We start from the raw sequence: 22,770 nt of genomic DNA on the forward strand, positions 1-22,770 counted from the left end.
TCTTAAGAATATTGAAAAGGCCAGTAAACATTAGGTTAAATTTTTATATATGTTCATTATTTACAGAAGTGAGAGTTATACTCAATTAATTATCCGGTTCTTATATTTAAAGCATAAATCCACAGGTAAACAAGTAATTTAGGTTTTAGATATAGTTTTCTTAGACCTAGGCTATGTGGCTTCTCCGTGATTATGGTCAGCTCAGCTTGTTTGCTGCATAATTATACGATATATATATATATATATATATATATATATATATATATATATATATATATATATATATATATATATATATATATATATTATATATATATATATATTTTCTATATATATATTATATGGATATATATATTTCAGTGTTAGGAGAAGCTCGTATTCTGACTTACTTTCAATTTGTTTTGATTATGAAATTATCTACGTTGCCATTCAGATTAGTCACCAAAATTCATTTTTCTTGATGCTCATCTACCCGCTCAAATAAAGAGACGCCGTTTGAATAGTTAGAATGTTATATTCAGAAGCTGGCTGACTTACATAAGCTCTCAGTTATCTTGATTAAAATATCTTATATTGAATTTACTGTACCTACATATATTTATCGTTGATCTATAAATGAAGATATATAATTAGAATGTTTATATATATATAATAAATTATATATATATATATATATATATATATATATAAATATATATATATATATATATATATATATATATATGTGTGTGTGTGTGTGTGTGTGTTTGTGTGAACATTTTTAATTGTTGAGGCTGTTTATTCATGGTAGGTCAATTATCGCGAAAACCAAAACCGCTCAGGTAAATTCAACGTGTGTGATAATTTTTAATTAAAATAATTGACAGTATCGGCCAGCTTCCCCTAACACCACTTGCTATTCACACGCATTAAGAAAATGGCGTCTCTTATAATGTTGTGAGCATTCCGTAGCCGAGCATTAGAAATTTGAATTTTGGTGGCTAACCAGAATGGCATACTGTAACTTTAAAATTTCATTTCAAAAAACAAACACCTCGAAAGGCACCCCTCCAGAATACGAGCTTCCAGAAAAACTGAGTATCATGGGTGTATCTTTTACCGTTATTGCTTCACAGATATGTTAGGTCCTTCACCCACCTACCCAACCCCTAGCACATCCCCTGAACGCCAAAAATCGATATATGGATCTCCAGAACGATTGAACGGATTTCGATGAAATTTGGCTCGATTAGAGACATTAGTGAAAAACCTCTAAAGCCAGAGTTTCATCCCGGTCGGATGAATATTTCCAGAATTATAAAGGGCCAACGTTGGGTTTTTTGTGTACTCCAGGTGGCTGGGCTTTAATAACCGCAAACTACTGTGGTGGTTGATTTAGGTTCTCTCTGAAAGTAATAACTTGATACACAATGAATTTGTGTTATTTGGAGTATATATATATATATATATATATATATATATATATATATATATATATATATATATATATATATATATATATATATATATATATATTTCAAGTCATACCTTGAAATTACATGAGTTTAGGTTCCGGAGCCCCTCTTGCAAGGTGAATTTTCGTGGAAAGTTTGGCATTTTCTTTAAAAATGCTAATAAATGTTTATTTCCAGAGTTTAAGTACTAAATATGACCCTAATCATGCTCCCAAAATTAAGCAAATTTTAAATGAACTAAATTTAGTGTCATTTTATTTAAAATTTAGCTTATTACCCATAAAAAACATCTCAGTAAATGGTTGACATAAAAATTGAGTACTGCACAGTTTCATAATAGCGCATTTACAGTAGGTGCGTACGTATACTATACTCTATCGACGCCTTCATGGCGATTTAGGCGTTGTCCCCCCCGTTGCCAAATGTACTTCTCTCGAGATTTTAAAGGCCTACCCTTCCCATTTACCCCCTTTTAATCCGTGCTTCTGTCAAGAAGGTTTAACCTCCTTGGCGTTTGTTAATGTCTCCTGGGAGCAGTATACTTCTAATGTTCCTATTGCCTCGACACTCTTTCGAAAATATTTCCATTCTTCCAGGTCTCTGTTTTCATATAGGCCTCATTGAATCTCTTTTGGACCTTCCTTGTGATTATCTCACGCTACTGGACTTCCCACTTTTAATGTACTTGTTTTTGTGTCAACTTACTGTGTGTGTGTGTGTGTGTGTGTGTGTGTGTGTGTAGATATAAGATATATATATAATATATATATATATATATGATATATATATATATATATATATATATATATAAGTTCATATATATATATATATATAATATATATATATATGTCTGTACACATACATATATATATCATATATATATATATATAAATATATATATATATATATATATATATATATATAATATATATATATATATTATATATATATATATATATATATACAGAGAGAGAGAGAGTCGCAATTGACACTTGAAAAGGATTGTGTGTGTAGACAGATAAGAGAGCGCAGCATAAATATACATAGGTTACACAAATAAGATTATCGGCAGCTATTTAATTTATCATCTATTCATAATATGGTCCTTCGTTTCTTTCCAGTTAGAGTATTCATAACATTTTTCTATTCATATATCTTCTTTTCTTTACAGACTTAGTTCCAGCTTGCCATTTACTCACTTATTTCACTGTTTTTTCTTTGTTTTTGTATCAGTTTTTATTGTTATAACATACAAGATACCTTTGCATGAATGCCCATACCCGATGAAAAATATCTATTGTGTTTTATGGTCTTCATAAGGGTTTGTCAAAACAAATAGATGATTATTTGGTTCATGAATGTCAACTGATAATAATACACAAGAATGCCAGGGCTATTTATGATCGATTTCTCGAGCCTGTGGATGAAGATTAATGTGGAACGAGGACTTCCTTCCATGTTTGTAAGGCGACAGACTCCTTAATGAGTCAGTGAGTGTTTTGACTGAGCTTCCCTTGTGGAGACACGGGCTGTTTGACATCTTCATGCCCTGAGGTCAGCTTAACAGGTAAGAGAAGAACTGGCAGCGCTGAAATTTTTGTCACGTTTAAGAATAAACGTGTTGTTTTTTTGTTGTTAAATGCTAGAAAATTACGAGGGCCTTTAATAATTGGCAAAAATTGATTAGCAACCAATTATATTTGTGTTGTATAACTTATGCTGCCTTCATATACCATACAACGTGAGTGGGAATATTTGATGTGGCAGCGCCGGTCACCTCCCATGCCCTGCCCTTCTTTGTCACTTAGAGTAAAAGCCGTTTTCTTTGCGTCACTAGGCAAAACGTCATGTGTCAGTCAACAAAAGTACAATTCCATAAAATATCGAAAACATGTACATAATGTTCGTAGAAGGTAGTCCAGTACAGTACAGGTAAAATTCAATCAATTTAAAATTATATACTGTACAGGTAATGACGTACAGAGAAATAATAAGTTGTAAAAGTATGTTTGAGCGCTAACTACGAGAGAGAGAGAGATACTGTAATAAAGTAACTGTACTGCTTTTGTATCGTATTTATGCTTCAAATATATAAATACAAATTTTCCATTCTGATTTTTACACCTAAAAACACGAAAACTTAAAAATTAAACACTTTCTACAGGGTATCATCTTTGAAAAATGCAGTAACTAAGGGTATCACATCTTGTAAAGTACACCAACTGAACGTGCGTAATTACATGCACATACAGATTGCACCAGCACTTTTCTTCGAGGCGAACAGAGTAATTTTCAAAGAATGACACTTATACAACTCTTAGTTACATCTTTGATATTAAATTAACGAATTCATTTTATCAAATGAGCACGACTGAACAACCTCATCTCAAGGTCATGTAAAGTCCTTGTGACAAAGACTTTGCAAATGGACATAATACTTGTATGATATTTATGTACAGAAATATAAATATAAATTTTCCATACTGATTTTACAGTTAAAAGCATGAAAACTTATAAATGTACTTCAAACATTAAACAAGCATTTTCTGCAGGGGTATCATCTTTGAAAAGTGCAGTAACTTTGCAAATGGGTATCACATCTTGTAAAAGTACACTAAGTGAATGTGCTGAAATTACCTTTGCATCATATTTATGCATGTACAAAAATAAAAAATAATACATTTTCGATACAGATTTTACACATGAAAGCATGAAATGCATTTTTCATAGAGATTTTATATATGAAAGCATGAAATGCATTTTTCATACAGATTTTACATATAAAAGCATGAAATGCATTTTTCATACAGATTTTACACATAAAAGAATGAAATGCATTTTTTCATACAGATTTTACACATAAAAGCATGAAAACTTGTAAATTACTTCAAAAATTAAACACCCACTTCTGCAGGGTTTCTCAAGAATTTCGTGTGTCTGTGAAAAAATCGCGTATGCCCATTAGTTAGGTTCCAGTGAAAAGTTCATGTGTGTGTGAAATTCGCGCAACTCGAATCGTTAATAAGATCAAGTATTACTGTATATATGTATATATATATATATATATATATATATATATATATATATATATATATATATATATATATATATATATATATATGTGTGTGTGTGTAACGTGTATATATATATATCATGACTACAAATGTCTCTTGTATCAAATTCACGAACCTCGGGAATATCCCCGATGGGGAATTATCACCAAAGGGGACTTTGTAAGTGATAAATGGATTGGCACTGCATCTCCATCTTGATAGCTCAGTGGGTAGAACGTCGACTGGAGTCGCTGGATAAGTATCTGTGTCGAAGGATCGAGACCCGGCAGTACCAATCCATTTATCACTTATAAATTCCCCTTCGGTGATAATTCCCCATTGGGGATACTCCCGAGATAGCGTGAATTTGATATTAAGCGACATTTGTAGCTTCATGATTGTATATAAATCACAGTGTGATTAAAAAAATTTCATATATATATATATATATATATATATATATATATATATATATATATGGTGAGTGTGGCTTTATACATTGTATATAGCTAGTGAGGAAGTGATCACCCTCAACCCACACATATCAATGCCCCTCAGGGCGTTTTTGTGGGGGCTGGGCGGCAACTGCCCCCAACTCAAGTTGCCCCAAGCCTCAACTTGCCCCCCCTCACCCCTAAGCCCCAAGAAGTAACAGCAGCTGGCTTTCCATTATTCCTACCGAAATTCAAATGTGTCATCACCTTTGATTTATAAAGTATATTTTCATTAAAATGTAAAAAAATTTATGTTTTCTTTTTAACTGTATACTAGCTACCAGCGATGATGAGATAAATAAACAATAGTAGTAGTAATAATAATAATAATAATAATAATAATAATAATAATAATAATAATAATAATAATGATAATCTTTATTGCAGCTCAGGGCCATATGCATCTAGATACATAAGATATGTATCTAGATACATAAGATAACCTGATATAAATAATAATCGGCAGTATCCACACGGTTGCTGAAGAAGTAGAAAAAACAGAATTCATAATAGAAGTAATGACAGTAATTACATGGAGAATAATAGTAAAAAATAAATATTAAAAATAACAATTAAAAATACAGATTGCAGACAATTAATTTCCAGCTAGGGACCTCAGGTGGTTACATAAGTCAGGTCCAGAAGGCTAAATACGAGAATGATATTATTCAAACATTAGTATATAAAAAAGGAAAAATGCAAATAACAAGAAACATAGAAATATAATAATAATAATAATATAAATAATAATAATAATAATAATGGCAGATTCTGGAGGTGACACAACGTAATTGCAAAAATGGAGAGGTTAATTTAAGGGACAGACGCCTCATTATCCCATCTTTCCCACATTTTAGATCTCCTTCTTGCCTCACTGCTTAGGATGCTTTGTGTAAGCGAATTGCTGCTGTTTCTCAGTCGGATGATCAGACTGGACATTGTCCGCCTCACAATGATTCTCACATTATCCAGGCGGTTTTTTATGAACATCTGCGTAGCTGAATGATAGCGAGGAGTGTTTGTGAGGCGTCTCAAAATGCCACTGTGAACAACAGTAATACGTCTCATGGTCTCTCGGGTAAAGTTCGCCCAAAGGGAACACCCATACAGTATATACTGTAGCATTACGAGCGGAAGAGCAGCAGTTTCGTGTCTTGGTGGCAGAAGGCAAACCTCCTTGCAATCATGTTGCCAGTTGCACATAGTTTACGACGCCTCTGTTCTATGTCTGCCGTATCTTTTAGGTCGTCCGTGATAATGTGGCCCAAATACGGAAATTCATGCGCGAATTCCAGACGATGATTTCCGAGGAAAATTTGCGGTTCTGCAATATGCTCAAGCGATCTCGGGAGCAGCGACATACACTGGGTCTTGGTTTCGTTGTATAGGATATCAAATTCCTCTGCATAATGGCGGCAGGTGTCGATGAGTCGCTGGAGACCTTGCACTGATGGGGAAATCTGAACCATATCGTAGGCGTATATTGTTTCGTTGATAGTGAATCCGATTGGGAGTGAGTTCCGCTTGACATTCAGGGCATCTGTGTACGTGTTAAACAGGTATGGAGGGAGAATGCTCCCGTGCTGGAGCCCGTTTAGGGAGCCGAAGGTGTACGACAGTACGTTACCCCATTTGACACAGAATTGCTGTGTGGAGAACAATAACATAAAATGCCAATTAGATATAGAGGTGTGCCTCGTTTGTGCAGCTTCAGGAAGAGCTTCAGGTAGTTTACTCTGTCAAATGCTTTTCTCACATCTACAAAACAGGAAAACAGGAGAGGCTGATGATATGTAATAGTTCAGCAATTCTTTCAGGATGTAGATGCAGGTGTCGGTTGAGTGGTTTGCTTTAAAGCCGAACTGGTTGTCAGTAGTTTGTAGAAAGGGGAGAAGCCTCACTAGGAGAACGGACTCAAGTATCTTCGACGCGATTGTAGTAATTGCAATCGGGCGATAATTGCCAGGGTCACCTGCATCCTTTAGCTTGGGAGTATATAATTTTTGCTGAAATACCTTGCTCATGTGGCTTCAAAAAGCACATAAAATAACTCAAAATAAAAAAAAAAACCAGCTGATTAGGCTCGCTTCGCTCAACAAACCGTCTTTGCCCCCCAAAACAAAAATCTGAAATGACGCCCCTGATGCCCCTGGGAGCAGGGGGGTGTTTGCTTCTAAGGCAGATAAACTCCTTGAGAGTAAAGCGACTGGGAAGCACGCCGGCATGCGATTGGCTTCAGCATAGCTGAAGTTTTCGGGTGTGGGCATGCAGGCAAGTTAGCTGCCTACTGCGACTGCAACACTGTGGCGAAGTGTTCATGTAGTTAGCCAAAGAAACCTGGATGGACTCTGACAGAAGAGGAATGGCTCCCAGTCCCCTAATGCTTTTATGCAGCCCTTAAATGGGTAGGGGTGCTAAGAATGTTAAAGCGATCTCTTAATTCTTTTATTCATGCTAAAAGTACTATCAAAATTGGCAATTAGAATGTGCGAACGCTAAGTTGTTGTACGCACGATTCAAGTCTGATCATGGTAACATCAGTCTGCTTGTGTGTTATGCAATCACTGATGAAAGGAAAGATGCATTTTATGGAAAGCTGCAGGAAGGAACAGGAAGAGTTGCTAGACATGATGTTTTGATTTGTATTGGAGACTTCAATGCAATAATGGGCTGCTCGAATGACTTGAAGATTTGAGGCTTGTAAAATGGGTAAGATGGTTGTCGCAAATGACGGTGGGATGAGTGAAAGTGGAGTAAGATTTGGGAGTTTCTGTCTAGCAAATGACTCAGTCATTGGGGGCACACTTTTTCAACACCACAATATACACAAGGCGACATGGGTGTCACCGTGTGAAAAATATAAAAATCAGATTGATCCTATTGCTGTTAGTAAAAGGCACTGAAACTCTTTGCTAGATGTTCCTGTTAACCAGGGAGCAGATATTGGTAGTGTTCATCATCTCAGCGTTGCAAAAATAAGACTTGAGCTAAAAAGTCAGAAGGAAAACTTGTTGTTGATAGGTATGATATTGATATGCTTAGAAGGGAAAGAAAGGGAAGGGAGGAATTTAGAATAGAATGCAGAAACAGGTTTTTGGTGTTGGAAACTTTGGAGGAGGGAGAGGTGTAGATGAGATGTCGTGGGATGTGAATAAAGCTTTGCATGAGGCTGCTGGTTGCACGATCGGAAGGAGACTCAGATTGAGGAAAAAGATGTGGATGTCTGACGGAACATGGGGTATAATAAAAAAGAGAGGTGAAGTAAAATTGAGGAGTGAGATGCATTTTGTTAGTGATGAAGATTTTGAATTATCAAGAACTAAGTATTTGAGTTTCGATTCAGAAATTAAAAGACTACCTTAGAGAGATAAAAGATCTGTTAATGAAAAGGTTGTGGAAACTGAAAAATTAATTAATAAAAATGATGGTCAGAGTCAAAGGACAGCACATAAAACAGTTGAAGAACTGATTGGCAGTGCTGGTAAGCGTAAGGATATACCAGTCAGGGGTATGGAAGGTAATTTATTGACCAAAAATGTTGAAATCAGAAATAGATGGAAAGAGCACTTTGAGACAGTTCTTAATAGACCAGTCCCTCCAGAAGAGGATATACTGCCTGCTCATGAAGATTTAAATATTGATGAAGGTGAGATCAGGCTAATAGAAGTAGTTAAGGCAATAAAACAATTAAAGAATTATAAGCCACCAGGAGAGGATGGTTTATCCCCGGAAATGTTTTAAGTGGAGGAGGATAGATTAGTATTTGTCTTGCAGATATTATTCAATGAGATATGGGTGACAGGAATAATGCCATTAGGTTGGAAGAATGGTGTGATCATTAAAGTTCCAAAGAAAGATTTGAGTAGGTGTGATAATTGTAGGGGAATCACTTTGTCACCTGTAGCCTTGAAAATTTTCTGTAGAGTAATGTTGAATAGGTTGGAGCCAGTGGTTGATGGTATTCTGAGGGATGAACAGGCTGGTTTTAGAAAGGGGCAGGGTTGAAGTGATCAGATCTTCATAGTTAGGCATTTAATGCAGCAAGCAAATGAAATGAAAACTCCGTTGAGTCTTTGTTTTGTTGATTTTGAAAAGGCCTTTGATAGTATTTCGAGAAGGACTATGGGAAAAATCATGAGGCATTATGGAATACCGGAAAAGTTTGTGACGGTTATCATGAACATGCATGAGGGCACATCTTGTAAAGTGATGGTTGATGGGTGTTTGAGTGATCCATTTGAAGTCAAGTCTGGTGTGATTCAGGGTGGCATTCTGTCTCCTCTGTTGTTTGTATTGGTCGTGGATTACGTTATGAGAAGGGTTAAAAGAGAAACAGATGCAGGTATACTCTGGGGAGAAAATGTGAAACTTCTTGACTTGGATTATGCTGATGATATGGTTTTGATCTGCGAGGGACCAGAAAAGATGCAGAGTGTGTTGGATTGTCTAGTGAGTGAAGGTCGAAAGGTTGGTTTGCTTATTAATAGTGGAGAAACGGAAATCATGAATATGAATATTGAAAATGCACAGGGTTGTCTAATTGAAGGTTTGGTTGTAAAGCAACTGGATAAGTTTAAATATTTAGGTAATTATTTAGATAAGGATGGTTCTCTGAGCACAGAATTTATGGGATGATTAAAGAAGACTCATCAGGCAATGGGAATGCTTAAAAATATTTGGAGTAATAGCAATTTTTCTCTGCATACAAAAACAAAATTTATAAGGTAATGGTTAGGAGTATTTTGATTTATGGGCGTGAGTCATGGTACAGTACAGTGACTTCAGATAATAAATTCTTAGCATCTGAAAATAAGGCGCTCAGAAGAATATTAGGAATTAATTGGAGGGATAGGATATCAAATAACAGAATTAGAGAAGTAATGGGGGTGTGCAGCCGGTCGATGAGTATGTTAGGTTCTCACACCGGAAGTGGCTCGGCCATGTGTATAGAAGACAGGGAATAGTACGAGATACACCAGGGTGGGTTACCCCTGGTAGAAGAGGTAGAGGTAGGCCAAAGGAGACGTGGTTAAGGACAACGAGGCAGGAAGCAGGAGACGAGTGTTGGGGAGATCTTGAGGAGTTAGCCCAGGACAGAATGTGGTGGCGTGAGCTCATCGAGGCCCTATGCATCCACGTGGGTGCCACAGGAAATGATTGATTGATTTATATGTTTATGTGTGTGTACACATACTGTACATACATACTGTATTTTACCATACGCCTTTTTTCCTTTTAGATGAATTGGCGTTAGCTCCTCCAGGTTCTCAGTTTTTATAACCCAGACTTGACACTAGTGCCTATTATAGCTGGGATAACTGGGGAGTGGTTGGCCCGGGAATTGAGCCAGCTATTTTGTAAATGCGATCTTAATGCTTTAGCACTGCACTAAACTGTGGGGTGTGTATATATGTTACACACATATATATTATATAATATATATATTTATATACATGTATATGTATATATCAGGCTTAACTGGGACTATAAAAGGCTGCATATATCATTTGGATATATTCTTAAGGTATATGCTTCAGAGCATCTTCAGGCTTGAATGGTCTTATGCGGAATATTCCCGTATCTAAAGAAGTTTCCGTTTCACTATTCTTTATATTTCTTTATATTTTATAGCACTGATAACCGGTCCTCCCTGCTCAAATTCGTATAAAGTTTCAAGTACACCGTACGACAATGAAATTTCTATAAGATTAAGCGTATGTTCCCAGATTTAGACTGGTATTTCCTTTCTTTTAACATTACAAGATTATATGAAAGAACGTTGTATGACTTCATATGCATATAATTTCTAATCTTGGTACAGAAACACTTAGGCAAAGGAACGTTTTGGGTGTTTGGGGGCGGGTCGAGTCTGCTTCTGTAATGCGTTGCAGGCTGGTGGAAGTGGTCCTTCGTACTTCTCGCATACGACCTTCTTTAAGTTGGTTTGGCAATCACCAACTTGGTCCTCGGAAAAGAACTGTATAAAGAATAGGAAGATTTTACTTTTTAACAGTAACTAAGATAAAATAGTATTTTGTAATGCAAATGAGACTTATTGAAAGTAGAAGTAATATAGACAGCAAGTGGTAATGGAACGGAGTTGTTCATCTACATGGCCTTTTGTTAAAAATATGCTCATCTCGTTGTGTTTCTGACCTACATGATTTAGGCAAATAACTCACTTTTTTCTCTCTGAATATGAATCATTTTAAGCAACCATAAGAAAGTTTTTTTTTTTTAATTAAAGAGGGATAAGGCCAAGGAGCTCTGTTAAGTCTTATCTCTTCTCTAGGGAAAACGACAGAAGTGAGTTAAGGCTTTCGCCCAACTTACATCGTTTACAATAATCCAGGGAACGAAGTAGAGAGCTGGACTGAGCTTTTCCTGGTTCAAGGCAACCTCATGGAGTAAATTTTGTCCTTCAACGGAGCTTATGCATTCTTCTAATGGGGCCCAGTCAACACCGACCTCGGAAGCACACTGAAAACGAATGGTTTCAGGGTGTATTTGCAAAACCAAAATTCATATAGGCTGTTAGTTTGGAGGTGAGTAGAAGTGTTTAAAGCTTATTGGTAGTATACTGAGGAGACAGACTTGTTCGGCGCACCGAATGGACATTAAAATTAGCCACAACGTATTTCAGGGTTATAAAACATCTTTAGAGAATTTGTCTAGAGATAATCAAGTAAAACTACTCTCGTTTAAAATGATGATGGCCGACATTTAGTTGTTCCATAATGGCGTAGTGCCGTCAGTGCACCTCATGTGATGTACAGTGGGTGATATTCGAATTGCTCCAGGTTGCAGTTCAAGTACTGAAAACTATCGTGCAAGGAAAACGTAAATTAAAGACACTAACAAAGAATGTTGTATGCAAAGAGAGTTTTAATGTGTCATACAACATTGCCATGATATACATATTTCCCTGGAAGCAAATTAAAGCTTTATTCAGTTATTTGTATTATTTGTATATTTGTAAACTTGTTCAGCCACAATAATTTCATTTGCCTTTGATAATTTTGGCTGAAATATAAATGCAAGAGTAACATAATCTTGGTGGCCAACCACCGAAGAATTTCCCTGGATCCAGCCAGCTATTATTACTGTCAGATTAAGAGAAATTTGAGTTCTTGGAAAACTTGAGTTCGACACCTATGGCACCACTGCAGTTGTTATTACTGTCAGAGTGTCCGTTATGTTGCACTGTTACTCACCTGAGGACCTGCACTCGCAGGATAGCTGGCGGAGAGAAGGCAGTTGACGAAATCCATCTCGAGGTTGATATCTTTGAAGTGGTCTTTTGCGCATGCGTGAATCATGTTTCCTTTGCATTCGTCGGCACCGTGTTGGCAGGTGAATTTCCAGCCCTCTCCATCAGGTGAATACTGCAAAAATTTGTGAAAAATATCAGAAAGGCCTAAAACAGAAAAGAATCCCTGCTTAGACTCAAAAACATATTTATCTTTTTAGGCTTTCAATTCAAATCTGTCAAAGAGAGTTGTGAAATGAAAATTGGTAATTCGCTTAAACTACGACAGTAAAAAAAAACATTTACAGTAGAAGGAGCTGCGCATTAGAGCGTAAGTACCGTTGACAACTAAGACCAAGTCCAGGAATGACCGAAATCCAAATATTGTCAAAGCGTCTCTCTTGTATATGAATTAAATAACCAGTTTACAGTTTATTTCTTTCTGAAAGGCATGCTAGAATACACTGGAAATTATCCATAATTTTTCTGAAGATGGGAACATTAGTTCATTTCTTGAAAGAGGCAACTCCATTTGAACGTTACGCGGAGTTGAACGTTACGCGAAATAAATGCATTGGGCTACAAGAAGTGTTTGCTTTATATCTTATGCAGTTAAAACTTCGTTGCGAAATTTAAGATTACAGGATTAAAGCGCGGCTTCTGTTCACAAATGGTTAAGGACCATTAAATTGTGAAGCTCATAAAATCATGCGAAATTATTTGCATGTCATTGATGAGTTCAGTTACATTTACACGCAACTGAGCAATATTTTATCCCCGACAAAGTACTGCTCGTGATGTTGTTATTATTGTAGTCAGTCGGATACTTACCTTTGCATTTCCGAAGGGGAACATTTCGACTTCCATGATATCCTTTAGTTCCGTCCATGTCGGATAGAGCTGACTGACGACGAAGTCGATGCTGTAAGGACACACTGGAGGTTTGAGGAGTAAAACAAAAGTAGAGGTGAAAAATCTTCACTGGATCCTAACGTTAAAGGAATAATTAGAATGCCTACGGGTGAGGAGGTGGGAAAGATAAAACAAAAGATAGGAGAGGAAAAATGCCGTCTCTTACCAGATGGTTTTCGTTCCATAACGTAAAAGTAAAAACCTAATAATCCCAGTTTATAGATAATAATATATATATATATATATATATATATATATATATATATATATATATATATATATATATATATATATATATGTATGTGTGTGTGTGTGTGTGTGTGTGATTATTATCACTTTTGTGTATGTGATTCATTTATCACATATTACCCAAGGGGAAAAATAAGAGACGGGGTGTAGGTCCTGACCGGTTTCGACTTTATTTCAAGCCATTGACGAAGGACTGATACAGAGTATAAGAAGCCACAAATATATATATTTCACCTGTATATAATGTGATATATATATATATATATATATATATATATATATATATATTTTATTTGTTAGCCACAATGCCCTCTTAACTTCTCAGTTTCTTCACATTTTGGAAACACGTGTCACTACAAAGCCTAGAACCTTACGAAGCTGTACAGAGCCTCGATCTCGTGTCGAAGTATCAGCACGAGGTAACGATAATTACCTGACCACAAAGAAAGGTATAAGTCTATATATACACGCTCATTAACGAATACTTAAATAACAAAGGAGCCGACACCAGAGTCTGCAAGATACCATGCAGCAAAGGTTAACAGAGCACACAAAAGATCAGTGCGATACACTTCAAAGAGTTCGGGGATTTTCGTGCATATTAAGGATAAAGGCCAAACCATAAATTGGAGTTGGGGGAGTGGCTTTCAAAAGTACCTGTCTGTACCGGAGGAGGATGCTGAAATCTGCTATCATCAATCAAACCAACAATATGAACCTGTCAGGAGGACATTGGAAATCGAATATCACCGATAAGTCAATCCTCAAGCCTCTTCTCAAGGTGTTCCAGAGAATTCACCCACCAGACTTGACACAGGCGGGAGTGATCGAGCCCCAAAACACAAGGGAATAACCTGTTTTGCATCCATCCCAGGTCAATGGTCATCTGCTTAGCACCAACGTGGGCCAGCCACACCTGAATGTGCCTTATTTATATATTCCTGTCATGCATCATTTGTCCAAATTTTATCAGCTAATCCCTAGGGACACAGAAGAAGTGTCTGAAATTTATGGTTGCAACGTTTAAATAGTTTTTTATGGGCCTTTTATTTTCATATTATACTGTAGGATTACAGTAAAAGCCATTCATATATACTGTATATATATACATACATACATATATATATATATATATATATATATATATATATATATATATATATATATATATATATATATATATATATATATCAGTATATGCGTATATATATATATTACTTATATGTAATAGCCCTAGGAGAGTTGTTAATTAGCTCAGTGGTCTGGTAAAACTAAGGTATACTTAACTTTTTACGTAGATGTAGAGGGGAGAAATTACACAGTCACGTGACTGTCGCGCGCAAGTAAGGCGCCATTGCTGTGTTGATTCTTAGATACGGCAGCGGCAGGGATTGCACAAACCAGCAGCAACAGAGCTACCTCCGGCACCCAGAGCTGGGCCATCAACTATGTTACATACAGAAACAGGATCACAAAAGAAACAGTGGATCACATTTCACAAGTGACATATTTTCATCCTTGAAAATATAACTGTATGGAAACAACCTCAAGTAAACATGTGTTAGATCACAGTCAACTTGCAGTCAACTACATGACTGCTTTTTGAGCTAATAAAGTAATGAATGTTGTAATAAGCTTTTTATTAAAGCCTAGTTGACATTAAATTCATATTGCCTAATAAATTAGCATGTAGTTTTACTGTCAGTCCATATAACCATGGTTAAGTTTGACAGTTTTCCCTACTGCTAGTGCTACAATGTACATAGTATCATGAAGCCTAGCCTTAGGCCTGCTGCAGTTTTAAGTGTTAATAAAGTGTTATAATGTTATTTACCATGTTATCAATAAGTTCTCAAACATCCTTGTATGCAGAGGGAGAAAGAGGACTCAGCTGAATTTGATCTGTCAGAACACTTAAAAGTAGTATTTTTCAATTTTACCATTATCATTTTTACCCCCAAAGGATACTTCAAATTCATACTATAATATAGCTTTAAAAATAAACTTTATCAACTAGCTAGTCTACAAGTAAACTTTAGCAACTAGCTAGTCTACAAGTAAACTTTAGCAACTAGCTAGTCTGCCAGGGTTGATCAGTTGATCATCGGATAACCAAGGGTAGCCTACCATGTATATATATATATATATATATATATATATATATATATATATATATATATATATATATATATATATATATATATATATATATATATATATATATATATATATATTTATTTGTGTATATATACATTTATATATACTGTATATCTACATATATATATAAATAACAAATGAATATATATACATTACATATAGTACTAGCTGACCAATTCGGCACTGCCTGGGAAAACTCTGAATGACAGTCCATCATTTACCTTAGAAAGGAAGCAACACGTAGTGTGATTTGATTAACTTGCTTATTTAAAGCAGTGAATTCTAGGCAGAATTATTAATCACAGGAAAGGAAATGATTTTCAATGATAGCATACATACTTTACATGATAAAAGAATTCAGAGGAGATACAGGAAATTTTTCTAAGAGTGGCCACAATTCCAGTTGCGTTACTCGGCCCAAGACAGTGAGTCACACATCGGCCCGCTGCCACTGCAGAGTCCCATTCTCACTAGTTTGCACAGTCAGTACAAAAGTGTAAGAAACCACGTTCCCAACGCTCCATGTTTCACACCACTCCAAAATGTTATCCCAGGGCTGGGTCTTTGCCAGGACCCGCAGTAAATAAGGTAGCCAGGAGGGAAGGGGTACGGGTTTGAAACCTAAGCAGAAACCTTCCTTGTGTCAAATGAGGGCTGGGTGCAAAATTTTGTCTAGATTAGTCAAGCGGTTCAGATTTCTATAGAGCACAAGTTTACATGCATATAAGTTTAAAAGTTTAGTTACATTCACATTAATATATATGTAAATGTATATATATACTGTATAATGTATATATATATATATAAATGTATATATATACTGTTTATATATACATATTTGTATGTATATACCATATATATATACATATATAAATATATATATAATATATACTATGCATATATGTTATATATAATATAATATATATACTATATACATATATATATATATATATATATATATATATATATATATATATATATATATATATATATATACATTATATGAATGTATAGAATACATTATATGTGTATATATATATATATATATATATATATATATATATATATATATATATAATTTATATATATATATATATATATATAAAATATGTACTGTACATATATATATTATATATATTATATTATATATATTTATATATATATATATATATATATATATATATATATATATATATATATTATAGAATATATATTTATATATATATGTATATATATATGTTTATATAAAGTATATATATATATATATATATATATATATATATATATATATATATATATATATATATATGTATGTGTGTGAATCATATTAAAATATATGGAACGTGATGAATATATAAATAAAGGCAATGCCATTATATTATAATATATATATATATATATATATATTATAGAAAGAGAAACGAGTCGAAAGGCCTAGCACCAATCCGTCGTTTCTCTTTCCTTCGTATATATATATATATATATATATATATATATATATATATATATATATATATATATATATATAATATATATATATATATGTGTGTGTGAGTAAAGGCAATGCCACTGAAACATATATATATATATATATATATATATATATATATATATATATATATATATATATATATATATATATATATATATATATATATATATATATATATATATATATATATATATATATATATATATATATATATATATATATATATATATATATAATAAGATTTTGCAAATTTTCCTGAATCTCTTCCCGTCCTATTGTCTTCGAGGCTGAAACTCGGAAGGAACCCAGAAGTCATTGCTATCTTGTTTCACTGTTTTCTCTTCCGTCAACAGCTTCTTGGGCCATTAATCCAATGCCATCAGGGTTATAATGGATTTAGAGTGGAACTACACTCCAATATATACTTGACGATAATGAAAAATCAGAGATGAAACAACAACGCAGATATAACGTAAATTCGAAAAAGAAAGGACTTTCACAAATCAGGATCATTCTTCATGAAGCTTCGCAAGCCACACTACTGAGTGCCGTCGTTTGCAGTGGAATTTCCATCCACTCTGGTCGCCGAAGCTGTGAGCTTCACGCTGAAACAGCCTACAATAAATGTCGGAAGAAGAGAATAAAATGGAGCAATACAGGAATTATTTTTTTTTCTTTTTTTTTTTAGATTTTTAGCCGGAGGAAAAAAGGAGTTTCAGACAGTTAACGATGTTGTCTTGAGAAGTACTGAATGCCCCATGTGCATCGAATTTCAGTATATATATAAATATAAATATAAATATAAATATAAATATATATATATATATATATATATATATATATATATATATATATATATATATATATATATAACAAGAATTTGCAAATTTTCTGACTCACTTCTGATTTGTAATTCTGATTTTATTAGTTTACTGAGTGCCATGCTCGCTGTTTGCAACCTAGAAAATGCAACTGTGAGGAGTTGTGAAACGTCGGCATATTAAAATAAAATGCATATGGACAGTGCCTCTCCCTGACCCGCCTTGGATTGTTCTTCGATCTGTTGCTCCGGAAGTTGGAGGCATATATATATATATATATATATATATATATATATATATATATATATATATATATATATATATATATATATGTGTGTGTGTGTGTGTGTGTGTGTGTATGTATGTATATATACATACATATGTATAATATATATGTATAAGATATTTTGCCTTAAATCTGTGTGATTGAAGTATTTCATGATGTGAACTTGCAATAATAAGTATCTATTTTTTTTTTTTTTACCAAAAAGTGGGGAATTAAAGGTCACACATTAACCAAAATTTCAAATATAATATAATGTTATCGAACTACGAAAAACCATTACTTGAGTTAGCCTACTATATTAGGATCAAGTCCACCCAAATAGCTGCTTTGTTAAAAGCACTCCCAATGTGAAAAAGAAATAATAAAAAGAACTCACGGCCGCTACGCAGGAGAGAAAGACCAGGGCCTTGTGCATGTTGTCCGAGGTAACACAACGAGTGAATGTGCCAGTCCCAATGTGTTGTCTTATATCACTTCTTAGGGTCCCACCTCATGGTTGCCAAGTGCATGATAATGACCTTACTTGTGCGTACCCACTATGCAAGTTGAGTAATGGCTCTTCATAAAAACTGACGCTTCAGTCACTGTTACGCATTTTAAGAGAACCAGCGATTGTACATGAGGAATGGTGGCTTTTAACTTCCACCCTGTTATTCTAAAGAATTTTTCTTCTCTCTTAGTGACTATCTGTTCTCTTTGAATTCATAATGTATAGTGGTTCATTTTATCTGTAACCAAGGTTTCGAAAGAGTTTTAAAGTCGGATACTTTTTTCCATCTGCATCGTTTCAAATTTTTCCAAACCCTCATGTGTTGTTCTTGACACTGAATTTTATTTATTATAAATAACTGATCTCAATGATTTTTATACATTTTTTCACAAACTTGCACGAGTTACTCAGCCAAGATAGAGTTCAATAAATTTTTTTATTTATAATCATTATTGATGTTTGAAGAACTATATCTTGATTGTTTAATGATTATTTACATTATATTTATTTGATTTTAGATTTATTTTAATGCTTCCTAACGTAATGGATAGAAGTCGAATACCACATGATATTCTTAACCAATAATGCGAGAAGAAATGTGATGAAAATATCGATCTTGAAAATTCTAGTGAAATTTTCACCAATTGACTAAAAGCTTCGGAAAAACAACTACATGGAAAACTTAAAATCTGACGAGCACTCGTTGTCATCCTTATGAATTTCAGTTGTCTATGAGCCGTTTTTCCTAATGTGTGGTTCCAGAGTGAAATTGGCAAAAGTAGCTGGCACGTTTTTCTTTGACTGTCTAACCAGTTATGAAAGCCATGTAACTGTAGCCCAACCGGCTGATGAAGAGTTAGAGGAATTTATTTCTGGTGATGAAATTCATGTAGCAACTGCTTTATCCCTGCAAGGTTATAGGCCTACACACACAGGAGTCTGCTGACAAGTGATTTATTCCCGTTTTTGTTTATGATTAAGTTGGCGTTATGCCAGCACGGGCTCTTGCTCACAGAGCAGCCCATAATATTTATTCCCGGGATCTGATCTGCTGTTGATATTGCCATGCGAGCGGCGGCAGTGTGGTTACAGGTGGTCAAACGATCATGCCACCAATACCTAGTATCAAGTGACAGAAGGGTCGTATAAACACGTGAAGGTAGGGCACTCTGCGATTGGCTGCCAAACTTGGCAGGTAAAATTGGGTTCAGCACTGAAGCTCAGAGCTTATCAGCTTGCTCCTCTTAAGAGAACAATCAAAGGAGTTTTTAGAGTTGAAGATAAGACTATTCCTCACCCTTATTAGACTGAAGCTGTTCGTCATGCTGACACGGTAATATGTCACAAAAGTGCTAGGTATTTTACTAATGCTATATAAAAAAATTATGTTTGTTACAAATGGAAGAGCGTATACAAAATAGCAAATTTTACAAGTGATTTACACCTATCAAAATAGCTGCTTTTACTGTTGAATATGCAACTGTTCCATATCCTTACCAGGCTGATGCTGTTACAGTACTAGGTTGTTAAAAAACAAAGCCAACTAAATATTAATGATGTGTATGGATGTACAGTTTGAATAATGCAATTGATCCACATTCATACTAAGTGAATACCTTTCAGAATTATGATAAGGTACTAAGTTGTAATAAAAAAAAAGGAAATTTGTACAAAAACAGTGGCATAAAAGCGTGTTATAATGAATGTACAATATACACAACCATTCCATATCCCTACTCAGTGCTTAGCATTTCAGGATTCCAATCTATATATATACATATAAAAATGGATGTATCTACGTGTGTGTATGTTCCAGCGTAACTCTGAAATGCATTGAGCAGTTTCAACCAAACTTGGAATGCATATGACGTACTATCTGGAAAAGAATACTGTGGGGGTAATACATCACTAGCACCAAAGGGGGTTGGGGTGGGAAGGTCTTCCCTGAAACGGGGCTGGTTCTGCCTGTAGACTTAGTAACTAAATAAACTTATCATACCTCATTTCGATATACATATGACTTACTATTTGGAAAAGAATACTGTTGGGGTAAGACATCACTGGCACCAAAGGGGGTTGGGGTGGGAAGGGGGTGACATGTAAAAATAACCAAAAACGACAGATATTAGTGTCTAATACATAGTTTTCGAGGTCGCTGAGATGGATAGTGACACTCCCAATGCACTTTAAGTCCAAGTTCATCCCCCATAGGAAGGAAGGGTGAGAAGGGGTGAAATATAAAATGTCAAAAATGTTAGGCAGTGTAATTATTGTAGAAAGGGAGAGGGTGAAACACTTTTTATCCCACGGATACTACTAGTTCTGATGGATCTCCCTTTTAACTTTTAAGCTTGATGACCCAGGAATTTGACAGAGGAAGCCCCTAAAATGCATTTGTCAAGGCAGACCACTAAAACATTATCACAATTGAGGTATAGTACGACTCTGGTGTGTTTTTGGTGGTCTTACCAAATTTTAGAGAAGGTAAGGTAAGGATGTTGTTAATGTAGCAGACACAAAAGACAAGATCTCTTAGAATGTTGTCCATCAGCCTCTAGAATGTGGCCTCTGAGTTCCAGATGTCAAATTTAGAATAGTTGAGTGCACTGGTCCCAAAAGTGTGACGATTGCTGTCTTTAGAACATCCTCATCATAGACCGGGACCTGGAAATACCCCTTCAGTAGGTCAAAATCTGAGATGATTCTGGCCCCCTGAAGGGTGGAAATGATGTCTGTCATGTTGGGAAGTGGGTAGTGGTAGGGTTGTGTTTGTAGGATGAGGTACCAAGAGTTTAACCATATGAAGCTGCCCAGGAACTGGAGGCCTTTTAGCAAAGGTCCTTCTCTTGGCTATCTTGCAGACACACACTCATGTCTTCCCGAATATAAGTCCTTTCTGCACCCCATCTGGCCAACATTTACTCAGTATTCTAAACCCACACCCACCCCTGTCCCCTCCTTCTTCCCAACTCTCTCAAATCATGCATATTATTTTAGTTTTCACCACCCTATTGTCCCATACTTCTGTCCAGTAGACCTGAAAGCCCACAGAACAGTTTTTTTACATGAATGGATGAGTGGAATGATTATTCCTTTGTATGAGAATGAAGGTTAAAATGGTAGTTTGGAAGAACTCTTGGCATAATGTTATTTAGTATACCTGTGAGGGTGAATGTTAATGTTTTAATACAGTAAGAAAGCCATCTGACCGAAGAATTAATATCAGAAGATTATTCTGAGTTATACGGGATTTTTCTTGGCAGGTATATGCCTGATGGTGTGCCTAAAAATCTTTTGAAATTAATGGATCAAGTTTATACATGCTTTGCCTGAGATTCAAATTCTTACAAAAGCTTTTCTTATGATAAAACTGGACTTCATAATATTTCTTTCTAGTATATTACTGGAAGAAACTATCTTATAAAATAAAGCTCTTGTAAGAATTTGAATATTAGTCAAGGCATGTACAAACTCGATCCATCAATTTCAAAAAAATATGTGAAGTATATAGATTTTAAGGATGGTAGCTGAAATGGGATGAGGGTACAAGGTGTGAGCCCACCACAGAATAAACAGATTTGTAAAGAGGGTACTGATTTCAGATGCTAATGAGTTTCCACCTCTCTTTTTCCACCTGTCAGGTGGGAATATTTGGTTTCCAGCCTTTTGTAAATTCGTTTGTACTGTCACTCTAGCATATATATATTGTCAATTTCTATCACTGTGTATCAGTCCACCAAAAGATGCCTTAAATATAAAAACAAAACCAGGCAAAATCTACAACCAGTGTTTCATTTTCTCCACGGAAAATCTGCATATATACATCTCGTGTCAGTGTGATTTCAAGCTCCCACACGCATAAATACACACATACATAAATACATATAGATAGATAGATAGTTAGATTGAACTGGGTTAGGTTAATCACAGGGAGTAAATCCAAGCAATCAGCACATAAATTTTCCATAAATATAAACCCACTTTGATCTCTAGGGACTTCGCACTTCAATATCCACAAGATATATTTTCAAGCCATCCACGACGGTCTGTCGTAAAGCCATCTTTGTGTAAATGAATTTCACTTTTCTTATCAGTTAGAGAACATCTATTATA

General features: G+C 34.9%; 1 protein-coding gene across 1 annotated transcript; it reads right to left on the minus strand.

Annotated features, from left to right (window-relative positions):
• Positions 1-10,780: 10,780 nt before the first annotated feature.
• LOC136825007 (GILT-like protein 1) lies at positions 10,781-13,238 on the minus strand. The gene is made up of 4 exons (XM_067081004.1): positions 13,082-13,238; positions 12,216-12,386; positions 11,335-11,481; positions 10,781-10,978 (listed from the first exon to the last, which is right to left on the minus strand). Exons 1-4 carry the CDS (start codon positions 13,115-13,117, stop codon positions 10,829-10,831), a joined length of 504 nt encoding a protein of 167 aa, XP_066937105.1. The 5' UTR covers positions 13,118-13,238; the 3' UTR covers positions 10,781-10,828.
• Between the last annotated feature and the right edge of the window lie 9,532 nt (positions 13,239-22,770).

Source organism: Macrobrachium rosenbergii, chromosome 36, assembly GCF_040412425.1.
Source record: "Macrobrachium rosenbergii isolate ZJJX-2024 chromosome 36, ASM4041242v1, whole genome shotgun sequence".
NCBI classification, from domain to species: domain Eukaryota; kingdom Metazoa; phylum Arthropoda; class Malacostraca; order Decapoda; family Palaemonidae; genus Macrobrachium; species Macrobrachium rosenbergii.